Here is a 25,780-nt window from a genome sequence, read left to right as displayed (position 1 = left end):
AACAAAATTCAAGATGTACTACTAACGATATTAGATTTAAGGAAACTAAAAGACAAAATTCTGACTCAAAATTTGTTGAGTGTACTGAAAAAAAAGAATTCACTACCTAAATATAAACTCTTGATAAAAATAATATTTAAAATAAACAGAAAAATATAATATCTTATATTTTTCTTTTTATAATTTTTTCTTTTATAATTTATAATTTTTATTTTTATCAAAAATAAAATTTTAAACAAAGGAAAATATATAATACAACACAAGGCAAAAATGTCTTTGTAGTTACACTGCTGAATTCTAGTAAAACAATGAAGACCAGAGGCAAGAATTATGACTCAATATAAAAGGGGATTTTTCATCATGATAAGGAAGTTCATTTAATAGGAAATTATAACAGTTCCAAATTTGTATGCACTCATGACATAAACTCAGATCATATGACATAATGGGAAAGAGAATATATAAAATTCTAAAATCATTGCTGGAAATGCAAATACCCTCTAGTTAGTACGCACACTTCAATAGCACAGCACAACTAATTATGACATATAGATTATCACTTCCAGAGTACAAAATTCTTTGTAAATGCCTTTTCAGCATATATAAAAACAGTCCATATCCTGGGCCAAATATAAACATACCCAACTGTTAAAATCATAATGCCTGTGTTGTCTGAGTACAGTTGAATAAAACTGGAAATCAATGACAGAAATATAAATAGTGCTTCTATGAACCATGGAAGAGCTTCTGCTTTTCTAGAGCCATCTGGAAACAATTATCTACTTGAAATTATACTTGGGCAATATTTACTTTTTATGCCAAGTGCTACACACACAGGAATTTTCTCTAGTGCCATTCTTCTCTGTATTTTAAACTAAAACTTAACACAGATGCCCTTATTATAAAACAAAATATTTCCTACCATCGTCTTAATCATCTCAGGTGTCCACTCATCCTTGCCTGCACTTGAAATATGATTGTACCCTTACCAGAAATCTTGCTTTGCCTCTCCAGAATAAGAAAAGATAGTATTAATTAACCTGTGTTTGATGTTCTCATTTTCAACTTCTCCTCCTCTTCACTCCTCTATGTGAGTCACCCTCATTTCTCTCCCACTCTGGTATTTTTAATAAAATTGGAATACAAAATATCAATAGGGATGATACTCACACAATAAGACCAATGTATTTTTTATTATTCATGGAATTAAAAAATTCAGCCCCAGCAGTTGTAAGCAGAATTGATCATTGTTAGTGAAAGTGCAAAGTGATTGGATAATAGCATCTAGTGTCAATGATGCCAGCAAAACAGGAAGGGATAGGAGGGCTCTGCTCCCTATAGTTTCAGTATGCAGAATACTAATTTCAATCATTTAAATAAATTTAATTATGGTGCATTCAGTTTATCTTAAAATTGGATATATTATTATATTAATGCTATTTAATTAATTATTACAACAAATGCTGCCTATTATCTTCTCTTTGCTAACCTCTGTGTTACATTGTTCTTGTTTGAGAGGATGTATGAATCCTAGAAAAGCTACATTTTAATCCTAATCCCATTTTGTAAAAACAGCCATTTCTTCTAATCCCTATTCAGTACTGCGTGTTTGAGGCTATAATCAGATCATTTCCCTGGAGATGTGATTTAACCAAGAGTGGGTGTTAAACTGGATTAGGTGGAGACACATCTCCACCTATTTAGGTGGGTCTTGATTAGTTTCTGGAGTCCTATAAAAGAGGTAACATTTTGGAGAATGAAGGAGATTCAGAGGGAGCAGAGAATGCTGCAGCATCATGAAGCAGAGAGTCCATCAGCCAGTGCTTTGGAGAACCTCCCAGGGAGCTTCATGATACAGGAAGCCAGGAGAAATAACTAGCAGATGAGGCCATGTTCACCATGTGCCTTTCCAGATGAGAGAGAAACCCTAACCTTGTTTGCCATGTGCCTTTCCACTTCAGAGAGAAACTCTGAAGTTCATCGGGCTTCTTGAATCAAAGTATCTTTCCCTGGATGCCTAAGATTGGACATTTCTATAGACTTGTTTAAATTGGGATATTTTCTCAGCCTTAGAACTGTAAACTAGCAACTTATTAAATTCCCCTTTTAAAAGCCATTCTGTTTCTGGTATATTGCATTCCAGCAGCTAGCAAACTAGAACATATATATTCAGGTGGTACAAAGTAAGTGAACTCTTGTCATAAAAATAAAATACATACATGATTCCTTATATTTCAGGTGTAATTCTAAGGATTTCTCATAGCATATTATGAAAAAGCATATAAGCATTTGTTCATGATTTATCTACACAGTTTCCAGATCACTATATGCATAATTCACTGGTAAATGTACAAAAACATTGAAATAACTTTAAGTATATTCAATTTTGTATGGCTGTGTGGATGAAAAATACAAATTAAAAATTTTATTGATTCTTCAAATTGAAAAAGGCATCCTTCAGGTTATGTGTTAAAGTCAATGAAATTTTATTTTATATTTTAAGGAATGAGAGCACCTATACAATATTTTAGTTATCCCAGCAAAACTTTGCTGTGCAGAGATCCTCCTGCCCTTTCTCAAGCTTCAAGTAAGGAAATGTCTAAGTTTTACAATCTCTATACAAATCATTTCAGTATATTTTCTAATGTCATATTCTTTTTAAAAAAATTTCAGACATATAAAAATGTGTTTCCATTTATTGAGCATGTACTCTGTGCTGGGCTGTAACAGGATCCTTTTTAATGTAATTTTATTGAGATATATTGACATACTATATAATGACCCAGAGTATAAAATCAGTGGTTCACAGTTTCATCATATAGATGTGTATTCACCATCACAATAGTTTTTTTTCATCATCACAATAACCTTTAAAACATTTTCATGGGTCCAAAAATTATGAAAATAAGAATAAAAATAGAAGTAAAAGAGAATTTCCAAAGTATCTCATAACCCTTGTTCCCCCTTTCATTTTATTTATATTTTTTTCTTTATTTCTTCCTCATCTATCCATGTTCTTAACAGAAAATCTTTTTAGAAAATGCAAATCCATGGATTTTCCTATTACATGTTTGCTTGCTTGTTTAAAAACAATAGTACTATAGGTTTAGGATGGGAGAAATGTCAGTGCTGAAGGGATCACATAATTAATGATTTTGTCAGTGATTTGTAATTCTTATTGATTTATGTTTCTTCAACATAGCCACTATTTTGAGAATCAGCTATTTGAAATATTTTATGAATATTAAATTCATGGGTGGGCATTATTACAAATTCCATATATATGGAAATGGTGTTTCAAAGATGTTCAAAACATTTCCAGAGCTACAAAGCAAGTAAATCACAAGGCCAAGGAATAAAACATATCTTTCCATGAAGGTGTGATGTTTTAGCCCTGCTGTACTGTTCTATGTAAATTAAAGCAAGAAACCTAACAATGATTCATGAGTGTAAAATAGCAAAAGTTTTTAATTTTGTGTTCAAACCATGAAATCCTGTTGCATTTCTATAATATGGCAGTACTAGTCTAATAACTGATTTGAGAGTATAGTCTGATATATAGAAAATTTTAAGAAAATCTTCCTAAGATCTCAATATTCAGCATGAAACCAGTTTCACTAGGTTATTATCTACCTATAAATATTGAAGTAACCATTTTTAAGCAACCTAGTCATACAATGCTATCACTAAACTTTCAGTAAAGAGATTGACATTAAAAAGCCACAAGAGAAAGCAAACTTCTTAATGAACTCTTTCAAATAATTCTGAACTAAAGACTATCAGAGAGGAACAAATGAGAGAATTTATAGTCTTACAAGCAGGAGCTCAGTAGGAAAGTCACACCTGCCCTGCCTTCTGGCAGATTTCCGAGGTTCTCTGTGTCATAAATGGTCATACTGATCACAAGAAAATGGGAACAAGAAAACCAGAATGTGAAGTATGGGCGCATAGTTAATGTCCTGTTAGAGAAGTTGACAGTGGAAGGACAAGCAGGTCTGGAAATGGATATTCAACAGTTTCAAAGCATCAAGAAAAATAGATTAAGCAAGTCTAGTAGAATATGTGCTATTCACCAAGGTTTATTTAGAATTTAGCTTAAGGGTCCATAAGCATAGAGGCCTCAAAAACAGGTTAAAATTTCACTACATGATAATGAAAGTTATGATGAAGAATGTTAACAGTGAATTGGCTATGAAAAACATCCATTACTTTTTCATAAATTGCCAACAATGATTTGCATATATGAATAAAACAATCTTTTTTACATCTCAGCTTACTCACATCTGAAATATGTTCAACTTGTAGGTTAAAACATAATATTTTACACAACACAGAAGGCTCAACATATTTCATCTTATTCAAAATCATGACGTTATTAAATAATACTGATTACCACAATATCTACCTTCAGAAGTTGACAGGAAAGATACTGTCAGAGGTTCTTGCTATTCTGTAGATCTATGAAGATTCATTGTTGTGAAATTAATGAATGCCTGTGTCAATGAATCAATATTAACAGTCCATCACTTTTGGAGGTAAGGTACTTATCTCATAGATACTTTTTATGTCCAAATGTTATAATGCATAATGATGATAATATAATGATTATAGTTAAGAAAAAATTCAAATAGTAAAAATAAAAGAATGATGTAAAGGAAAAATACAGCCAGTAAGTTTCCCCAAAGAATTGAATTTTAAGGATTTTTATAATACATCCAGAGAACTTAATTTTGAAATATTTTTATATTATTAAATTATTGTGTTATTGGAGATATTTCTTGGAGTCTTATTCTACGAATTTCAATTATTCCACATATGCATCTATGCTGGTCTTAGTTCAAATAACACATTGAATGAACTTAAAGTTTTTTTAATGGTGGAAATATAAAAGATACTTAAGTTTAATCAATTTTAAGTAGTATGGAGTCTTTCATTAAAAAACAAAAAAAAATTTTGTTATGAGGGTGCAGGGGTAGTTTAGTAGTAGAAATCTCACCTGGAGACCCAGGTTTGATTCCTGGTCTATGCACTTCCCCCAAACAAAAAATAAGCAAAACAAACTAACAATAAGCATACAAAAATTCAAGAAATAGTGCTGTGATAACAGGATACTCACATGCAAAAAGAATGAAATGTGACCCCGCATACAGCATACAAAAAAAAAGCATTGCTATTGAAGTTTTAACAAAAGCCTAAAAGATATAATATATGTCTGAGATCAACAAAGGCAATTTTATATTTAAAATATAATGTGACATAAGAGCACATCTGTTGTTGCTCAAATGTGGCTTCAGTCTCTCTAAGCCCAACTCTGCAAATGAAATCATTGCCCTCCCCGCTCCGTGGGACATGACATCCAGGGGTGAAAGTCTCCCTGCCAACATGGAAGAGGACTCCCAGGGATGAATCCAGACTTGGCACCATGGGATCCACAATTCCAAACTGACCAAATAGGGGGAAAGAAGTGTAATTAATAAAACATCAGCGGCAGAGAGAGTTCATATAGAGTCAAGAGGCTACTGTGGAGGTTGTTGTCATGCAAGCTTCAGGTAGACTTGCTACCTATCATAACCTGCCAAAATCCAACCAAGACCATTCCAGCCACTCCTAAAGAACACCTAGAGCAATATATAAGATTTCACATGAGTTACAGGCACTAGAGTAACTTGCCAGAAACTTACAACCTCCAGATGGGTTCCTGATCCAGATAAGACCTGAAGCCTAGCCCAGCCTCTCCAGAACATCAGATAGTTCCATCTCCCTACCTTATGTTAGTGACACACCCTTCCAATATAAAAAATTAAGAATTGCCATAGCCCAAACAACCCCAAAGAGAGGTATGGAAAGACCAAAGGTGATGGTGGAATTATACATAGAAGATAGGACTTAACAAATGAATGTGAATGCTGAATCATTAAATTGTTATCTTTTAGCCTCCAGTATTTTAGAGCAGCTAGACCTAAAGACCTAAAATTGTGAAATTGTAACCCATGTCAAAGTCTGAAATATGTTCTACAAGTATTTGTGGTACTGTGCTTGGAAATTTATAGCTTTTTTGTATGTGTGTTATTGTTCACAAAAAAGGACAAAAAGGTTGATTGTGATGATGAAAAAGTATTTAAGCCCACTAGCTTCCTATATTCTGGAGGAGCTAGAAGGAAAAATATAAGAGGATTTTATGGTAGCCCATGACAAACTCTGGGATCTATCCTGCAACCACTTTTTGAAGAGTGCTTTGAAATCTATTGCTTTTTCATTTTTTTTTGCTTTGTATATTTGTTATACTATACAGTAAAAAAAGTAAAAAAAATATTATGTGAGGGGGTGCAAGGGTGTCTCAGTGGTAAAATTCTCACCTGCCACGCAGGAAACCTGGGTTCTTTTTGATTCTTTACTTTTGTTTACTACTCTTTTTAGTTTCTTTGCACTTCCCAAACAAAATACAGCAAAAACAAAAAAACATACAGCAAAATGGTGCTGCAAGAAGGTGATACTCACATGGTGAAAGAATGAAATGTGACCCCTGCCAAACAGTATACAAAAATAACTAAATAAAGAAATGAATACAATATAATGTGAGATACATCTTACTTGTCAGAATTATGGCAGCTACCATCATACTTTTTACGCGCAGGGAAAATTTTAACCCCCTTTCCCTTGGCTGTCCTAATTCCACAGCCTCCTCCAGGAAAGAGAGAAATAAGCACAAACCCATAGACATATGCCAGCATAACGGAAAGCCAAAAAAAAAAAAAAAAAACAACACTAACTGCAGCAGTAACTGGTGATGACATGCTTGACAAAGTAGCTGACTGTGATAGATAAATTTCTCCTGTGTTTGCATGTTTTCCTTCCCTCACACCTGCTAAGATCTTCCTGGCAATATAGACAGGAAAATCAGTAACCCTGTCAGGAAAGATGATGACAGCCATAAGAAAACCCACTGGAGCACCAATCAGTATGTCCAGTGGCCAAAGAATCTTCTTCTTCTGGCTCCCTGACTTCTTGTCCCAGAAGGTGCAGACAGTGATGCTGAGGTAATGCAAGTTTGAGATCTCTTTCAAAGCCAACAAAACCCACATCCACATTCTGTACATGTCATGTGATTACAGATTCTGTCATTGATCTTGGTGATGCCAGTTTTGCAAAAAGAGTAGGCCAGATGCCACCTGGTCCATATTCATAACCCTATCTGAGACCTGAAGGGTTTGTAGTCCTTACATGAAAACTCTGTGCCCCCTGCTGACAATACCGCACTTGGATCTTTCAGATTCAAGTCTGCTTGCAGTGGTCACAGAACTTAGTCTGGCAGCTTTCCTTCTCAGAGATCAGCCTTGGTCAGCTGGCACAGAACAGGCAATGATGGTGTAGTCACAGGCAGAGACTAGCCTGGTGGCATTGGTTTCAGAGGCCAGATAGTGGCACATTAGGAATGATTCATAGGAGTTAACTGGTGTCAGATCAGCAAGCAGTGGATGGGTGGAACACATGGTTGCTCTCAGAGGAGGTGATGGGCATTGGCTTATGCTGTTCTCATTGCAGGTAGATCAAGTGCTCCTGGCAGGAGCAGAATGGCAAGCTGAGTAGGTCATGGTGCCTACCCTGGTAGCAGATGCCCTATTTGCCATGGGTGCTCTACCTCCTCAGAGGGCACCACACTGCTGCCTCCTTCTCTAACCCCAACAGGTTGCCTCCAAGGGTGAAGCTCTTGGTGTTGGGCATGGCATTGTGTAGGGATGTGAAAGAGAGAGACTCAAAGTCCTTCTCAGAGCCCATGGCTGGAAGTGGTCTTGAGATCAGTAGTCTCCAGAATTGCCCCAGCTTCTTCCACCTCAGCATTCTTATCAGACGCCCCACCACTGCCTGAGCAACTCTTCTAGAGGTAGATAGTGGCAAATATTTTTGATGCAGGGAATGACACATGCCTCATCAGGATTGTGGGAATTTATCATCCCCAGGTCTTCCAAAACTCCAGTACTTACAACCTTATTATTCATTTAAGACTAAAGTTAATTTTAATTCCATTTTAAATTACAAGACCAATAATGACATTTTCAAGGGGGAATGTCTGCATCATGAGAAATGACTTCCAAGTTATCGGTTTATTTACCTGTGTTCCATTCATCACTGATGTGTACTTCATTCTCAACAGTATATAAGAATTATGACACATCATCTTGAATTGTACATTTTTCAGTTAACATTCAAGATTATTTTCTGATTTAACCTAGTCATCATAATTATGTTTAGAGTTATAGGGAAAAAATAGAAAACTGACCAACATTATAGAATTTTTAGCTACATGTTTTACTTCATAAGTATTTGCAAATACTAAATCCACTGAAAAGACCTTTGATTTTCTTGCCCATATCTCATTACAAAAATCTGTATTCAGCCATCACAGATCATTTAAGAATCCTACATTTTTATTTTTCATTAACAGGTTATTCAGCAAAATTTTGAATTCCTTGTTGAATCGTGTGGTAAAGCATTCTTGTTAGATGTTTTTCCAAGTCTGATATTCTTGATGAGAACTGCAGAAAAATACCTTTTACTTTGAGTTTAGGGTTGACATTTCATCCACATGAAAAATTTAACATTGATGAATAACTTCAAACCACCAAATACTTTTCTTCATTCTATATACAGAGAATGTTTCATACAATGTGAAACCTCACATTTATTATGCACATTGCTCTGTCAGTAAAGGACTTCTCATGTTTTTTAACTGAGTAACTACTCCTTCAAAAACTATCTCTTGCTCTCTAGTTTCCTTTTCCTGGTAAAGACATTTCCATCTTTTCTAAGTCAGGACTTATTTCTACTCTGAGCTATGCTTGCACACACCAAGGCTGGAGCTCAGCTGAAACCTATTACAGGTAATTCCAGACATATTGTTTCTCCCAGGAATCATGTTGTTTAATGATATATAGTAAATAAAAGCATTTACACACTGATTATATTAACAGGGAAATACACACTGTGGTTTTTTTTGTTTGTTTGCTTTGTTTTGTTTTTTGCATGAGCAGGCACTGGGAATCAAACCCAGGTCTCTAGCATGGCAGGTGAGAATTCTACCTGCTGAGCCACATGGCCCACCCTATACTCCTATTTTGATTTCTTTTCATTTTTGTTAAAGTTAGAGTTGTACCTGAAGACTCTTCCGTTTGTACAATATATTTAATTAGCTTTCTCAGACTTTCTGATGTCAGAATAATGTCTAAAACTTTTCCCACAAAGAATTCAGGCATATGGATTCTCTTCAGTGAGTTCTCTCATGTCGCCTACGACTACTATATTGACTGAAGGATTTCCCACATAGATGGCAGGCATATGGTCTCTCTCCTGTATGAACTCTCTCATGTTGTCTTTGGGTAGATCTATCAATGAAGCCTTTCCCACATACATAGCAGACAAATGGTTTCTCCCCGGTATGAGTTCTCTCATGTTGTTTAAGGTATCTACGCTGACGGAAGGGTTTCCCACATTGATTGCAGACATATGGTTTCTCTCCAGTGTGAATTTTCTCATGTTGTCTGAGTTGAGAAGGATAAATGAAAGATTTCCCACATAGATAGCAGCCATATGGCTTCTCTCCAGTGTGTATTTTCACATGTTTTCTAAGGACAGAGCCATTTCTGAAGACTTTTCCACATAGATGACAGTCATATGATTTATATCCAGTATAAATTTGGTTATGTTGACTAAAGAATGACTGGTCATTGAGAGCTTTTTTAAATTGTTTGCTCATATAGGCTTTCTTTCCCATATCATTCAATGCAGAGTGAGTGTAGTCTTCCAAATCATTATTTTCCAAGGGATCTCCAGTGTAAGAAATATGCTGCTACAAATGAGAAAAAAGACTGTTAAAGATGTGCCCATATATATTCATTAATTCAATTCTTTAGTCTAATGATTCAGTTACTCTCAAGTGAAGATTTATCACTTTACTTACATGCATATGGTGTGCTACTTTCTTGTATGGAGAGATTTTCTCTTTTGTATCATCTCAACTACAAACCTCACTAATTTGGAAAGCTTCATTATGTTTTAAAGAACAGGTATATGAACGTTTATGAAATTGTCCTTTTATAAGACTTCAGCTTATGGTTTTCATCTCAGGCTAATTTTCCACCACAATTTAAACTATCAAAACATTTTGTAGGGCACAGTGTAATCCCATCTTTAATTACAGCAATATGTTTGTGCTGAACCCCCAAATTTCTCAATCCCAGTTTTTTATTCAGAAGACCAGTGTTCAACTCCACGAAGCTTACCTTTGGCTGGATGGCATTTGTGCTCTTCTTGCCAACATGTTGCATCATTTTCATTTCTTGTTTTTTATGGTCATTTTCCCTGCCTGAAATAATTTTTAAAAGATTATAGAGTGGCATTAGCAGAATGAAATGTTTGGAAACCCCAATGCTCATATGATAATGTTCTTGTCATTTAGATGGGGAAAAATGGAAAATTAAGGTGTACTCTAGTACATAGCAAAACTAATCCAGAAATTGACATCGTTAAAATATTTTTGTCATTATAATGATGGGACATTTGTTGGGAAATAGAGGGGAAATCCTCAAAGAGGATGATCAGTACAATGGACAACATGTGAAAATTTAACTCCTATAAGTACATAAATATCCCTTTACCTAATCCAAATACAATCACAGATGGATTCCTGACTAGAGATTCATACATGTAGGGAATAAACACAAGTTTGAGAGTTTCCCCCCAAAGTCATAGCCTACATTTCCATTTCATGGAACTCCACTTAATTAAGGAAATCTTCAGTTGATATTTCTAAAATCCTGTTCAGTCATTGACCAGGCCCCTCATCATACTGAATCACAGGGTTCCAGAACTCACCTGGACTCTTCCCTTGTGGAAATCCTAATCCTTCTCTCCACAGTTCTTCTCCTTGTTCTAACTGGGAAATCACTTCTGATTTGCAGAGTTGGTATCCTACTTAAGAGAAAAAGAAGCATAGATTTTTAATTCTATGCTCACACAAGCTCATGAACTCAAGTCCAGGGCAGAGTATGAGGAACAATAAGGTAAAATACAAGGAAGTGTATTTTAAACACAGGATATTGATAAACATTTTCCAGCAAAGGATGAATCTTGACCTTCAGCCAAAGACATTAAGGTCATGTAGATGCCTTTACATAGATTCACAGGCTACAGCTTCCTGAGTCTTTTCATATAAAGAGAGATTATGACTCCATGATGGTTGAAGAGTATTTGGTAAATGAATCCAATGAACATAAGCTCTACCAGGACAATCTACATTCTATGAGGGAAAGGGCATACCTGTTATTTTTCTACTGTGTGCTGTAACTTCACCACAGTCCTTAGAGAATAATAATTATTTAGAGATATTTATTCCCTTTATTTTATTCTTAGAAATAATAGTCATTGAGTTCATAGGATTTTCTGAATGTGGGAGATTGAGCAGCAATAAAGACATGAAATTTTTGTCAGGAAGATCATATGCCCTTAGTGTGACAAATGAGATGAAAGCAAAAAGTTAGGAGACAAAGTTTCCTTTAAGTAGTCACAACAGTTATGATAGAATCAGGGCAAGGATCAGGGTAACATATGGGAAATTTGTCTAGATCCTTGAATAACTTGAGGATGGATTAGATAAATGATAGGCAATAGATAGATGGATAGGTCATTGAAAAAAATTAATAAACTCACCAATGGACACCAGATGATTGATACTCTCCAGCATAACATCTCTGAACAGCTTTTTCTGGGTTATGTCCAGCATAGCCCACTCTTCCTGGGTGAAGTCTATAGCTACATCCCTGAAGGTCACTGATTCCTAAATTAACAAAGGCATTTGGGTTCAGAACAGACATCACTACTAATATCCAGCGTTAGTTGGTTGAAATGACAGCAGTGAGGGAGGGAAAGTCTTGTGTGTATAAAAATCTCAAGCTGTGTTTGGGATTCCAGGCAGATCATTCTCACTGCTAGTGTGGCATCTGTCTTTCAGATACACTCATACACTCACAGAGACAGGCACTCTGAATATATAAAACCTCAACATGGCATAATATATCTTAACATATGGTGTGATAAATCCTGAAAATTTGCCCACAAACTGATAATAACTTCCAAATGGAGACCATAAAATTTGCTCTTCAGAATTGATAGCTTAATAATTCTTCTTCATCAGTTTCATGTAAATCCACAGACTTATCACAAAACAAGCATTATTCATGATCTGCCACTTTTTTTTGATCTGCCACTTTTTAACACAGCTATGGTTCAATTGTTCCCTTCTGCCCTATCAAAATATTTTTGCTTCCTGTCTTACATTCCACCTTATTTTGGCCAAGTTACTTGCCTCAACACTGGCCTTTGTCCTATTAAAAGAGTTTTCCATCAATGCAGACTAAATTCTGCAGAATCCTAACATACATCTGTGGTCACCACCCAAATCACTGACATGCATCCCCCAGAATCCACAGATGGTTGGAAATGGTTATCTTACCTACAACTCTGGAAACCTAAGTACCCATTCACTTCCACAGGTATTTGCTTTAAAGTAACCAATCCCTGACTCTTGTGAAAAATCTACTAACCTTCACCCCTTCCCCACATTAAAATCAGAATCTCATGTGTCCCTTTTGCTCTGTTTATTGCTGCTCACACAAAGCCAGAACTGTTCATGCTTCCCACACATTCTACTTGGCTGCCTTCTTTCCCTAGAGTCTCAGAGTAATAAACTACTTTACACATGCAATATTGACTTCCTCCCCCATTGTGTGATACCTAACCTCCACCTGAACCCAAATTTAAAAGCTACCTTAACCAATCTGAGGCATCGTCAATGACCTCAGTTTCCTCATTATGAAATGGTTTTACAAACTGTTACAAGGTTTGAAAAATCCAATGATTCCTATCTAACCAACACTTGTCAAGTACAGGTGATAAATCTGTTGTTTATTCAAATGACAGAAAGACTTGAAGCAGTATGCATATTTCTGCAGAACTGTACAGGCTTTGTACATACAGCACTTGGAAATAGAAGGCTCTTCCTCCTTCAACTCTGCAGAATGCAGGTGTTTATTGTGAGATATGAAGGTAGGCTGCTTAGTAGTAAAAAACAGGGGCTCTGGAAACTGCTACAAATTATAGTGTCCTCCTACTCTTGTGGTAAAAGGCCTCTCATACTCAATATTCTCCTGGACCTTCAAACTGCAATTTTCATTGTGTCTCATGTCTATTCATCATAACTCTCTGTTAAAGGATAAAAGAGACTATTTATTCTGGTCTCTCTCTCTCTCTCTCTCTAGTTCTTCAAATATCTCACAGATTCTAAAATATTACTATACTTACAATGCTTCTGTATATACAGCTGAAAGTAAGGAAACCATATTCCCTCTTTATTGCTTTCACTTACAAAGTTGCAGAAGTGTTTTTGATGTTGTTGTTTTGTATGCTGTATGGCAGGGTCACATTTCACAATTTTTCCATGTGAGTATTCTATTATTGCAGTACCACATGTTGAATTTTTGTTTGTTTGTTTGTTTTGTTCGTTTTTCTTTGGGAAGTGCATGGACTGGGAATCAAACTGTGGTCTCCCACATGGTAAGCAAGAATCCTACCACAGAACTACCTTACACCCCCATAGAAGTGAATAAGTGAATTACGTCAACATTGAGACCATGGGCTTCATGAGGAAAATAAATACTCTCATATCTCTTCTGTGAATGCACAGCCTTAATAGAAGCTGGAACTAATTGGTATAAATGTTGGAAGGTTGGAGATTATGTCCTGCTCAGTTCCAGGACCATAATAATTGTACCAGTCTTTGGTATACTTAAATGGTTCTCAAATATGTAAATATCTCATGAGCATACCTAGAATGGGTCAAGGCAATAGTATAAATCTTCATATTCCTGAACATGTATTTAAGTAGAGATACCAATTCCCTACTCACCAGCGGTTGCATTGTCAATAGTTCCACTAACTGTCTTCCTCCGGATTTTCACTCTCTGATGGTCCAAGCACGAAATGGTCAATACTGAGAATCATGAAAGAAGTAAAGATTCAAAGGTTTGCCCACAATTTCCAGACCCAACTGTCATTTATACCCAAAACTTCACCTGGAAGTAACCCTACCAGCCCAACTTACAGAAACATGTAGTGTGCTATAAGAGAAACAGGGGAAGACTCTCATCTCCTAAACTCAAATAAAAGAATGTTAAGGATGCTTTTGCTAATAATGAAGTGAGTACAGATATCTTACAGGTAGAAACATGAAACTCATGGAGCGTCATGTGTTAATTATACCATTGTGTTCAGAATTTTTCAATCACCTCCATGATTCTAAGATAGGTATCCTTAACTCATGCTACATGTGGATTTGGTCTTCACCTCAGGTAAATACTGTGGAAATTCTCAGATTTAAGTATTCTTGTTTTATGCTCTAACATTGGTTCTCCCCCTTCTATCCTCACCCTCCAGACCCTCACTCCTTTCTTGCTGTATCCTGCTACTGCCTTTTGTGTATGCAGTTGCCCTAAATCATTTTCATTTAACCCATTGGGGTTCCTGGAAAGATCACTCCCTAAATCCCCTAAAACCTGGCTTTTAGATCTTTCCATAAAGGATTTTTATATCAGTCATACAACTTAAAAATTATTTCATGATACAGTTAATCAATTTCATGATAAGGATCTGTGATGTCCATCCTCCAAATGATGACCCCAAATATCCTGTATAAGAAAGAATCAGGAGTATATGTGTCATAAGATTTCTGTCATGTCTCATGATCTTCAGAAAGCATAGAGGCTCAGAAAATAAAGAATTAAGGGGTTTGTGATGATATCTAGTTGCTCTTTCTAATAATTTAGTAATGTGGCTGCTGAAATCTTGTTCCATATTAATCATCATTTGTGGGAACATCTTTGCATCTCTCTTTTCTTCTCTGTATATCTCATGTGTGTGTCACAGTGTGTGAGTGTGTGTGAGAGGGGAAGAGAGAGAGAGCAAAAGCACTAATAGTTCATTACCAGCAAATTACCTTTAAAACATTGTTAATAGCTAAATGCATTTAATGTACAAATGATAATAATTTCACATAAACAATAATAGTATTAACTCACTAATTTGTATCTGAGTTCCAGAAAAAAAGTAAAAAATTATGTGTTACTCTGCTTGATGATTAATTGTATTTATTTAAATCTCTCAATGATCCTGCTATTTATGGTTTATTTACAAATTTAACAAATGACATGATCAGAGGTTCAGAAAATTTTAGTATTATGAAACAATTACATGGCTAGAAAATGACATGGCTAGAATTTGAATTTTGCTCTGCCTGTCTGCCAAGCTTAAATTCTTGGAGTTTTTGCACACCACCCAAAGGTCTTACATATAATGTCCCTCTCACATAAACATCAGAGTTTCCGCCCTGTGACCACAATCTCCTCTCCTAGTTTTCCACAAAAATACTTCCCACACCCATATTCTCCTTCTACATAGGGTGCTAAATTACATTAACTCTTCTCAACAAGCATCATCCCCCATTACTCCTCATTTGTACTGCCCAGTTAAGTCTGCAGTTTGTAATTTCAACAGATATTTACCAAGACCATCATTATAACCCTCTGACTATTTACAACATCTAATAATCAAATCTCCCTCCAAATACCTGCAATTTTCCATGACTGCATCTGACACAGTTCTTGAGTAAGATATTGCCACTGGTCTAAACACCTGACCTTCATGAGCTCCCATTCTGACTTGTGGACCAGAGTGATGTTTTGGTTCCCCTGGAATTAATGTCAGTTCTGAACCAGTGCCTAATAATCCCCAAAATATCTGATAATTTCCTTTTTACTGATGCACAGTTGCCATGGTAAAAGGTTGTAGATCTCCTTGGGGAAGGCTTGGAGGAAGATTAACAGTATTAATTTGCGGAAGTGTAACAGGGTACTCCCCCAAAGGGATCTGCCCTTCCCCTCATTCAAGGGGCTCTGGATCTGGAAACTGTCTCAAGTCTGGAAATTGATTAAGGGACCAGGACTCTCAGTTTTTGTAATTCAATTTAGACTTCTGTTCACTTGAACTAGAACTCTTTGGTTTATATGGCTCAAACAAGAATTCAGTAGACTGCCCACCTATTGTACTTCTAGGTACCCCATGATTTACTAGCCAATGCCACAAGTCTTTGTGAAGTCAGATTCTTTTGACTCCTGCTTTGAGTCTGCTGTCTATTATGGTAGCCACATAAACCTTGTCTTTGGCAATTAAGTGCTGCCACCTGACTTCTGCCATCTTGGGATCCAGTCATCCCCATTGTGTTTAAGGATTCCAGCTCAGTGACAGCAGTTCCTACTGTAATATCTGACCTACAGAGAAGTGCAAGTACAGAGCTCTTTAGGGATGATGGCGCTAGCCTCACAAATTTATTTTGTACAGTTCTGGTAAGAGGTGCATCCTCCAGATATTCCTGGAGTGTAAAAGCATGCTTTGCATGATAAATCTACTCTAACACTACAATCTCCATAAGCCTCTGAATCCCCTCATCTACATTATACCAGTGCAGTTCTGGCATTTTAACCTTAGGTAATGGCCACCTTTTGATCCAAGTTTCAGTCAATCATACAAACAAACTTTTCTAACCCCTTAAGCTATAACACTGAATGTAGAATCTCTGCTTAGTGAGCCCATATCAATAAATTCAGACTGATCCAGCTTTATATTCCTTCCACCATTATCCCACACCCTTAAAATCCATTGTCACACACATTTCTTTATATAAATTGGAAAACTCACACAGTTCTTTTGGAGTATAATGTACCTTCTCATGTGTGATATTTTGTACCTCATCTTTGGGGGCCTGTTGGGACTTTAGTTATAGTTCTGGAAGAAATGAGGGGCGTTGGGGGTGGGGTGGATCATGGAAATAATTAGAAGTATCTTCCAAGACATTTGCTTCCAGGCATTCATTTGTAGTTTCATCTGGTGAAACAGGATTAATCATTGTAAGGCTAATCCCTTCAGGTGGAGGTTGGGTGGCCAACTCCTCAAGGCAGCTGGAGGTGGGGCAGGTATGTCCTCAGGGAAGACTATTATGGGGTTATCTAGAGAAGACTCATCATGAGTTAGGCTTTCAACCTCCCCACCAAAATCATTATCAATCCATATGTTACCATACCATTTTTCAGGGTCCCACTCCTTTCCAATCAATGCCCTCACTTTAATGGCAGACACCATGCAAGATTGAGATTTCAGTCTACCTTGTAAAGTTACTACTCTAGCAATAAGATTATGAGTCTAATTTTCAGATATCTCAAGTCTATGGCTACAGGAAATAAGATTTTCGTTCAAGACACTCATAGAAGTATTTACATCTGTCAGACGGCATATAAGCTTCTCATTTGAAGCCTTAAGCCCATCCCTTCCACTCATTGTTGCATACAGTGTGCCTAACAACAATAAGCCAACATCTCTATACCTCCTATTTCCACAAAACTATAAATGTGTCAAAAACATTATTCCCCAGAGCCTGGTTTCATACAATCAAAGCATTAGAAGAATCGAATGGTCACCATTTGGACTATCTCATTTGCCAACTCACTCCGTGGATTGGCAGTGTCATTCTGATTATGGGAATCAGAGTCCTTAGTGCCTTTGAGTTCAGTCAGAGTAGAAAATCAATCATAAAAACCCATTTTTAAGATTCTGTTTCTTAAGAACCACCCCACTCTCAATACCAAGCTACATAAGCTAGGGTTCTCTAGAGAAACAGAATCAGCAGGATATATCCATAGATACAAAATTTATAGAAGTGACTCACATAACTGTGGGAGTATAGAGTCCAAAATCTGTAGGGCAGGCTGTGACACTGACGACTCTGATGAAGGGTCTGGACGAACTCCACAGGAGAGGCTCACCAGCCGACTGTCTCTTCTGAATCCTCCTTAAAACCTTTCCAGAGATTAGATTAAATATCACTTGTTGCAGAAGACACTCCCCTTGGCTGATTACAAATGCAATCAGCTGTGGATACATCTGATGTGATCATGATTTAATTCTATGAAATGTCCTTATAGCAACAGACACGCAAGCACTTGCCCAACCAGACAGACCACGTTGTCAAGTCAACACATTAACCTAACTATGACACCTCCTGTAAAGCAGATGGCTTGCATAATTTGCCAAATTACACTATAATACCATAATATCTTCAAATATCCCTTCATGCATACACACTACTTATTTCTTCTGTTCTATTAAATAGAAAAGTCATGTTACTTCTGGCTAAGGTGAATGTCTCCAATTTATCTGAATAAAACTATAAAATAAATTAAATCTTTATCAGAAACCTCTCCCTTCCTTCAAATCCATCTCATCAGTTAGGTTCATTTTTGCCTCTTCCATATTGGAAAAAATTCCTCTGAATGAATTTTCTTTCATGTTATTTCCCTCCAGATCTACCCTTGGTGAACAAGAAGCACACCTACCATATTCTCACATGCACCTCACCCTTTGACTCACAAAAATCAACACTGATGTCCTCATTTACAAAACTTGGATCTCTTGTCTTTTATTTTATCACTAATCTCCTGATACATTAAATCCTTACATGAAACCAAAGAATTGGACTATGATCTCTTTTTGGAATTTTCTTTTTTCTTGACTTCTCTGATATTACAGTCTCTCAATTGCATTCAAACAACTCTAGACACTCCTTTTCCATGTCTGCTCAAAAGCACTCCTCAAACAACACTATTGAACTATCATGAAACTAAACCTTAATGCCTCTTATCTCCTCATTTCTGTAGAGGGCCAGGAGCAATAAATCAGGCCCAAGCAGGAAAAGTCCCCAAAGATCTGGGGCAGAATGTCCCCAAAGATCTGGGGCAGAATGTCCCCCAAGAGTTAAACAATGAACAATGTTAGGAAACTGAGGGAACGAGATGTGTTTTGGCAACAGCTAACAGCACTTTTCTGCTTCTGTGATTAAGCTTGCTTGCTAGCAACTGCAAACCAGGATGTGATTTTAGCCTTTATAAGCTCCCTTTGAAAACCTCTGGGTGCTGCTCACTGAATCTTTCTTCTTGGGGCTTTCTGAGGCAATCACCAGCTGGCTAATAAAGACTCCAAATTGGCTTGCAGTTTTGAATTGTGTGGTCTCTCTTTTGGTGTGGCCTACAACATTTGGAAGCCCCAGTGGGATTATCACTAATGGGACATCTGGTGACCACCAGTCCTGGGATCATCCCCAGAACCAAAGTCCAACCAAGGGGAAGGCCTTGGAGAAATGTTCCTCCACCCCAGGCAAGGACCAGGGACTGGGCCGGTCCTACAGGACCCTTTGAAATTATACAAAATCTGGTGGAGTCATCTGTTTATGGAAACCTCACTGGTGAGTACAGATCTGTTACTGGATCCAGCGAGGACCTCTGGAAGGCTGGACACAGCATTATTTCCAAGGTCCAGTCCCAGAGCAAGACACTGCCCAGGACCAGGGGTTAGGAGTTAGTTAGGGATTACACTTTGTTTGTTTTGTCCCTCCTCTCAATTGTTGGTCTCGCCATATTCTGTGCCATTCTTGTCATAATTGACATGGGTCAGTCAAGTTCATCTGTCTGTACTCCCCTTCAATGTTTTTTTTAACATTTTCCAGGAATTTCAGTGGAAGGCCAGATACTATGGAGCCCCTGTCAACACCTTTGACTTGGAAAAATTCTGCTCATGGGAGTGGCCAACTTTTGGTTCTGGGTGGCCTTCTGAGGGAATCACAGACCTATCTACAGCTTGTAGAGTCCAATGGATGATTTTTGGTAATCCAGGTCACCCTGACCAAATCCCCTATATACTAATTTGGATTGAAATTTTAACAGAAAAACCCAAGTGGTTATGGCCTTGCCTGGAGTCCCAAAAAAGTAGACTCCCCCAGAACCAAAATGGCCCTCTTAATAAAAACCTCTCAAAAGAAAGGACTAATGGGATCCCAGTATTGACAGGATCATTGGAGGATTCACTCTTGATGGAACCTCCCCCATATCCAACAGCCCCTCAGCCCCCTCTAAGACCAGAGGAGAGAAATGGCCAAGAGGCAGCAACCAGCCCCTCTGATAGCTAGGAGGTGACCTTCAGTCACCCTTCTTCTGGTTCACAATCACAAGATTCTTCCAGAGCTCCAATTTTACCCTTGAGGCAGGTTGGCCCTGCCCTCGGGGTTGACTGTCCACCTTTCATGGTCTATGCCCCCTTTTCCTCAAGCGATCTGCATAATTGGAAAAAACAGAATCCCTCTTTCTCTGAAAAGCCCCTAGGGCTCATCTCCCTCTTGGAGACTGTCTTCTTTACCCACCAGCCCACGTGGGATGACTGCCAACTGCTCCTCCAGGCCCTCATCACCTCCGAGGAACAAGACAGAGTCAGGAGAGAGGTGAGGAAGTTAATTCTTGGACCTGATGGACAACCTACTACTGAATCAACCTGATTAGAGACTGTGTTCCCCTCCACCCATCCCAGATGGGGCCCCAACACTGATGGAGGTAAGGAGGCCCTCCATCTGTATTGCCAGACTCTGCTCCGGGGAATACAAGCAGTGGACATGAAGCTGACCAACTTATCAGTTTCACAATTCAAAGGTTCCTTCCTCACATACCAGAAAACCACATAGGACCTAATTGGGCTCTCAACCCTGGCATAAAACCAGTACAGCACCCCAGACCCAGGGCTCCACCTCTGGCAGGCCCAAGCACAAAGGTAACCCCAACCCCCCAAATGAACTCCCCTCCCTCCCCTAGAAAACCCCTGCTCAACATGTTAAACTCAGTTTTCCAATTCATAAATGAAACCAATCCACTTATTACTGAAGACTGTTGACTTTGCTTAAATCTTGAACCCCATTATTACATTGGAATAGGAGCTAATATTTCCCTAGGCCTCATAGAAACTCGTATTAGAAACCTCTCAGTATAAGAAGCACAAAGACAACACTTATGCAAATGGGGACAGGAACTGAAACTCACCCTGGGAGATCTCCAAGGTCAAGGAATTTGTTTCTACTTCAAGGATTTTAATCTAGCTAACTCCCCCTATAATAACTCTTGTGAACTCCTCATATCACTAGAGGACATTTTAACTTCAACCCCGAATGGATGGGACTGCCTCCTTGTAGTCCCTGACAGTACTTGGTTTGCTAGCACCTCTGGTATCACCCCTTGTATAACTCCACCAATTATGGCTGTTGAGAGGGAGTTTGGCATTTTAGTTCATATTATCCCCCAAGTATATTATTATTCTGGGGAAGGAGGTAGGGAACATTTGAAAATCACTCACCGAACCAAGTAAGCCCCAAAGCCAACCTTGGTGCCCCTCCTTATTGGACTAGGCATCACAAGATCTACTGCAGTAGCAACTTCAGCCCTTATCACTGGGGACCAAAATTTTAAAACCCTGAGCCAGCAAGTTGATTTTAGTGAATTAGAAAGCTCCATCAATCATGTAGAAAATTCCCTGGATTCACTAGTCAATGCTGTCCTCCAAAATCGCAGGGGCTTGGACCTCCTATTTCTAAAACAAGGAGGATTATGCATGGCTCTCAGGGAAGCCTGCTGCTTCTATGTCAACCACTCAGGGATAATTAAAAATAGTCTATCCCTCATCCATAGCAGGTTATGAGAGCAGAAGGAATGCAAAAAAACTGAAACCAACTGGTACGAAAACTTATTTTCCAGGTCCCCATGGCTAACCATGCTCTTGTCCACCATAGCAGCACCCTTAATTCTCATATTATTAGGCTTAATGTTTGGGCCCTGTGTAGTCAACTGTATAACCTCATACGTGCTCTCATAAAACCAGTGGGGAATGTGGAAGGCCAGGGGCAATAAATCAGGCCTGAGCAGGGAAAGTCCCCAAAGATCTGGGGCAGAATGTTCCCAAGAATTAAACAATGACCAATGTTAGCAAATGAAGGAACGGGATTTGTTTTGGCAACAGCTAACAGCAATTTTCTGCTTCTGTGATTAAGCTTGCTTGCTAGCAACTGCAAACCAGGATGTGGTTTTAGCCTTTATAAGTTCACCTCGAAACCCTTTTGGGGCTGCTCTCTGATTCTTCCTTCCTGGAGGTTTCTGAGGTAGGCGCTGGCCGGCTAATAAAGACTCCAAATTGGCTTGCAGTCTTGAATGGAGTGGTTCTCTCTTTCAGTGCAGTGCACAACAATTTCCTACACTGTGCCAATTTGTTCATATATTTAGTCCATTTTATTAATTTCTCCAATTGCTGTCTCTAAGTTGAAAGACAAAAAACACTTTCCCATCTGTGTTAGTTTGCAAGCTGTTGGAATGCAAGAGACCAGAGCTCGAACAGCTAATAAAAAAGGAAATATAATACATTGCAAATTTACACTTCTAAGGAAGTGAAAGTGTCCAAATTAAGGCACCAACAAGAGGTTACATTCACTCAGGAAAAGCTGATGGGTCAGGAACACCTCTGTCAGCTGGGAAGTAATGTGGGTGGCATCTTCTCATCTCTTGCTCCTGGGCTCTGTTGCTTTCAACCTCTGTTTCTGTGGGGCTTCCTCACTTTGCTTCTCTGGGGCTGGTTTTTGCCTCTTGGCTTCCCTTGGCTCTCTCCAGGTTCTGGCTTGCTTAACATCTCATAGCAATGTCTGCTGGGAGATGCTGGGCTCCAGGCATCTCCAAATATCATCGTCTCTATTCTCCACATGTCTGTATCTGTGCCAGCTCTGCTGTGAAGTTTCTTTCAGCTCTCAGGTTTCTGTCATTTCTGACCCACTCCAAAATGTATCCTCCTTCAAAGGATTCCAGTAATCTAATCAAAATCCACCTGGAATGGATGGAGTCACATCTCAACTAATCAAAAGATTATACCCATAATTGGGCATGTCACGTCTCCTTGGGGATATTCTAATAAAATTTTCCACCCTGCAATACTGACTCAGGATTAGGAGAAACAGCTGCTCCACACAAGATTGGATTAGAATTAGCATGGCTTTTCTAGGTACATATCCTTTCAAATTGGCACACCACCCCATTCTAATTTTCTTTCAATATCAGTTTAAATGTTAAGCCCTCAGAGATATTTTCATTGAATTCCAATAGAAGTTAGCCTTTCTTTTCCATTCCTACTTAATTGTTATCTTATCACTCCCTCAAGCAATCCATCCAATTTGCCATTATAAATCTATCTGTCTATCTACCTATCTTTCCCCCTATCCAAGTATCCATCATACTTTCTATTTATTTCCTCTCTCACCTACTTGTCTAAATGCAGAAAAATCAACCTCTGAATGCTCAGCATCAGAGAAGTTTCTCTTTGATCACTACTTATACATTTAAATACAGAGATATCATGTTATAACTTCTTAACATCCCCTAATCATGCATTCTCCCAATGCCTAAATCAGATTAAACAATTATCTTCCGGTTAAATGTTAACTTATGAAAAAGAGAGGTCTGTCATTCATAGTAAAAATTCTCCACAATACTCAACAGAACTCAAATAATTTGGGCAATTCAATGAAACTGAGTCTTTTTTGAGTATGCTGGTTCTACACATTGTGCTCAGAGCTTCTTTCTTTCCCTATCTTGTAAAAATACTGTTTTGAAAGCAAACTCTCTTTTTATGCCATTGAAAACTCAATGAAACATATAATCTGAATAACCCACCTTGATTAAGTGGAATGCAAATTATGATAAGTCCAAAGAACTTATGTCTAATTTATAAAATATTTACCTTCTAATCAGGTAAATTGCATAGCTGCAATAGAGGAAAACAGATTAAGTCTTTTAAATTATGCCATTCCTCTAACATCCCAAAGGCAATCTATGTGTGTTTTCATAGAAACCTCAATTTTTGTCAATTTTTGTGGTTTTGTGCAATAATGTACACAATCTGCAGAAAGAGAATTCTTCTTGTTTTTTACTTCTTAGAGGACTTACACTCTACCAAACTTTCCTCAGGCTGTGAGCATCCGGAGTGACATTAAATAAAGAGAAATATTTCTGCTGATATTTTATACTAAAAGAAAAAGTATATTGTACCATTCTAGAATATAAATATATTATTACCAAGAAAAAAAAAAGAGCATTCATTGTAGGTCTCTTCAAGCCAGATTTAGCTGATATCCCAGGACTGGAGAGCTGACAAAAGCTTAAAAATATTAGAGATTATTGGAGTAAATGAGCATTTTATTACAGATTTTGATATAAATAAGATGTGTTTTTACAAATCAAAAATTTCAAAATTGAAAAAATTATGGCATCTCTTTAGATATAAAGACTTATTAAGATAAATCAAACAGGTATATTTTCATTTTAGCCTCTGGTCTTTGATACTGAAAGGAAAATTTTAACACTTTATTTTTTAAAATGCACTCTTCAGAAATTTTTAAAAGGCAATATGTTTATTTTAATAACAAGGATTTTGAGTCATCAAATTTAAAGTTCCATTGTTCTCTTGTGTATTCCTATGTTTATTAAGCTAGTTACACAGCAAAATTCTTGAGGCAAATGATGACCCCCTTTGATCATAAATGAATATATGGTAATGCATAGACGAACATAAATTTGAGGTAAACTCTGTGGAGAGAGATGAAGTAAATAGAGAAAAGTAGACAGTCGAGTTCCAGGAATATGGCAGAATATGATAGGTTGAGTTCTCCTCTGCTTCAAAGAAAAGCTACAGAAGGGAGAGGAAGGTGACTGAGATGGCAATTCCAGGGTGTAAGTGAACTGGAAGAGTCTTCTACATCACATAGGGAGGTCCTGGTTGCAAAAGCTGGAGAATTGAGACAGAGAGAACCAGAAACCATCCAGCTGGTGCAAACAGCCTAATGCAACCCCTTCCAAATGGAAGATGCATCAGGAGTGCATAGATGGAGAAACAAGGACTAGAAAGTAAGCCAAGCTGCATTCCTTGAATGTGCTACTTTCACTGAATGTGCTACCTTCACCAGAGCAGCCCCACAACACATGACTGACTCCACACACCAGAGTGCCATCACCTGCACCTCATCCCCACACTCCAAGTACCCCTGCAGCTCCACCAACACTGCCCCCCACATGTACCCACTCCATACCCACACCCCAAGCACACCCATGTTTGCCCCAGCCCAACCCACCTCTCCTGTGCAAGCAGTCTTGCCTGCCGCTCCTGATACCCACCTTCCCTCCCTGCCCCTTTCAGGCAGTCACCAGTGCATAAAGGCTGTGGGCACTTACCTTCATACCTAGGCTACAATCGCCCCCAGCCCATTCAGTCACACAACCTTACCCTACCCCCTCTGAGCCCTATGCACAAGTATATCAGTTTATGGCCCTTCCAGATCTTCACATGCATAGTATCACCAATCATGTTTCCTGGCACTGGGCAAGCACAGACTTGCTTATCTGGGCCAAACCCTCAGGTACAACCCAAACTTGCTGGCACTGAGCTCTGTTCATGTGCACATAAGGGCCCTGTGCCTTAGACCAGCACACATCAAGGACCCACCCACCAGGACCCACACACCCACACAATCACATTTTCCCTATCGCTCTGTGCCCATGCATTTGTGCAATGATTTCTTGACCCCTGCACCCCAGCCCCTTGCCCCACTAATGTGTAGACTTGTCCCAAACCCCCCAAAACAAGTGCTCTGCTCCTACACCAGGCTGGTACTCACGTGTGCATCTTGCTACATAGACCCACTCTGCACACATGTGCACACATGTTCAAATCCCCTTCACACTTGTGCAATCATATCAGGTCAGCACCCACAAGATATTAC

General features: G+C 38.2%; 1 protein-coding gene across 2 annotated transcripts; it reads right to left on the bottom strand.

Annotated features, from left to right (window-relative positions):
- Window positions 1-326: 326 nt before the first annotated feature.
- LOC143647069 (zinc finger protein 705D-like) lies at window positions 327-17,864 on the bottom strand. 2 transcript variants are annotated; one of them, XM_077116699.1, is made up of 6 exons: window positions 17,825-17,864; window positions 13,958-14,041; window positions 11,704-11,830; window positions 10,870-10,968; window positions 10,278-10,360; window positions 327-9,844 (listed from the first exon to the last, which is right to left on the bottom strand). In XM_077116699.1, exons 2-6 carry the CDS (start codon window positions 13,967-13,969, stop codon window positions 9,263-9,265), a joined length of 903 nt encoding a protein of 300 aa, XP_076972814.1. In that variant the 5' UTR covers window positions 13,970-14,041; window positions 17,825-17,864; the 3' UTR covers window positions 327-9,262. The 2 variants fall into 2 exon arrangements, with proteins under 2 accessions (XP_076972814.1, XP_076972815.1); XM_077116700.1 differs by having other exon boundaries at window positions 10,870-10,965.
- Window positions 17,865-25,780: the final 7,916 nt, after the last annotated feature.

Source organism: Tamandua tetradactyla, chromosome 9 (genome assembly GCF_023851605.1).
Source record: "Tamandua tetradactyla isolate mTamTet1 chromosome 9, mTamTet1.pri, whole genome shotgun sequence".
In the NCBI taxonomy this organism is placed as follows: Eukaryota; Metazoa; Chordata; class Mammalia; order Pilosa; family Myrmecophagidae; genus Tamandua; species Tamandua tetradactyla.
The sequence above is the reverse complement of the archived record's forward strand: the minus strand, read 5'-3'. Positions and strand labels throughout refer to the sequence as shown.

Excerpts from the sequence above, each read along its gene's own strand:
- LOC143647069 (XM_077116699.1), bottom strand. Across the intron at positions 10,969-11,703 it reads CAATCATCTGGTGTCCATTG|TAGGATACCAACTCTGCAAA; the intron begins GTGAGTTTATTA and ends TTTTCTCTTAAG. Across the intron at positions 10,361-10,869 it reads TCCACAAGGGAAGAGTCCAG|GCAGGGAAAATGACCATAAA; the intron begins GTGAGTTCTGGA and ends AAATTATTTCAG.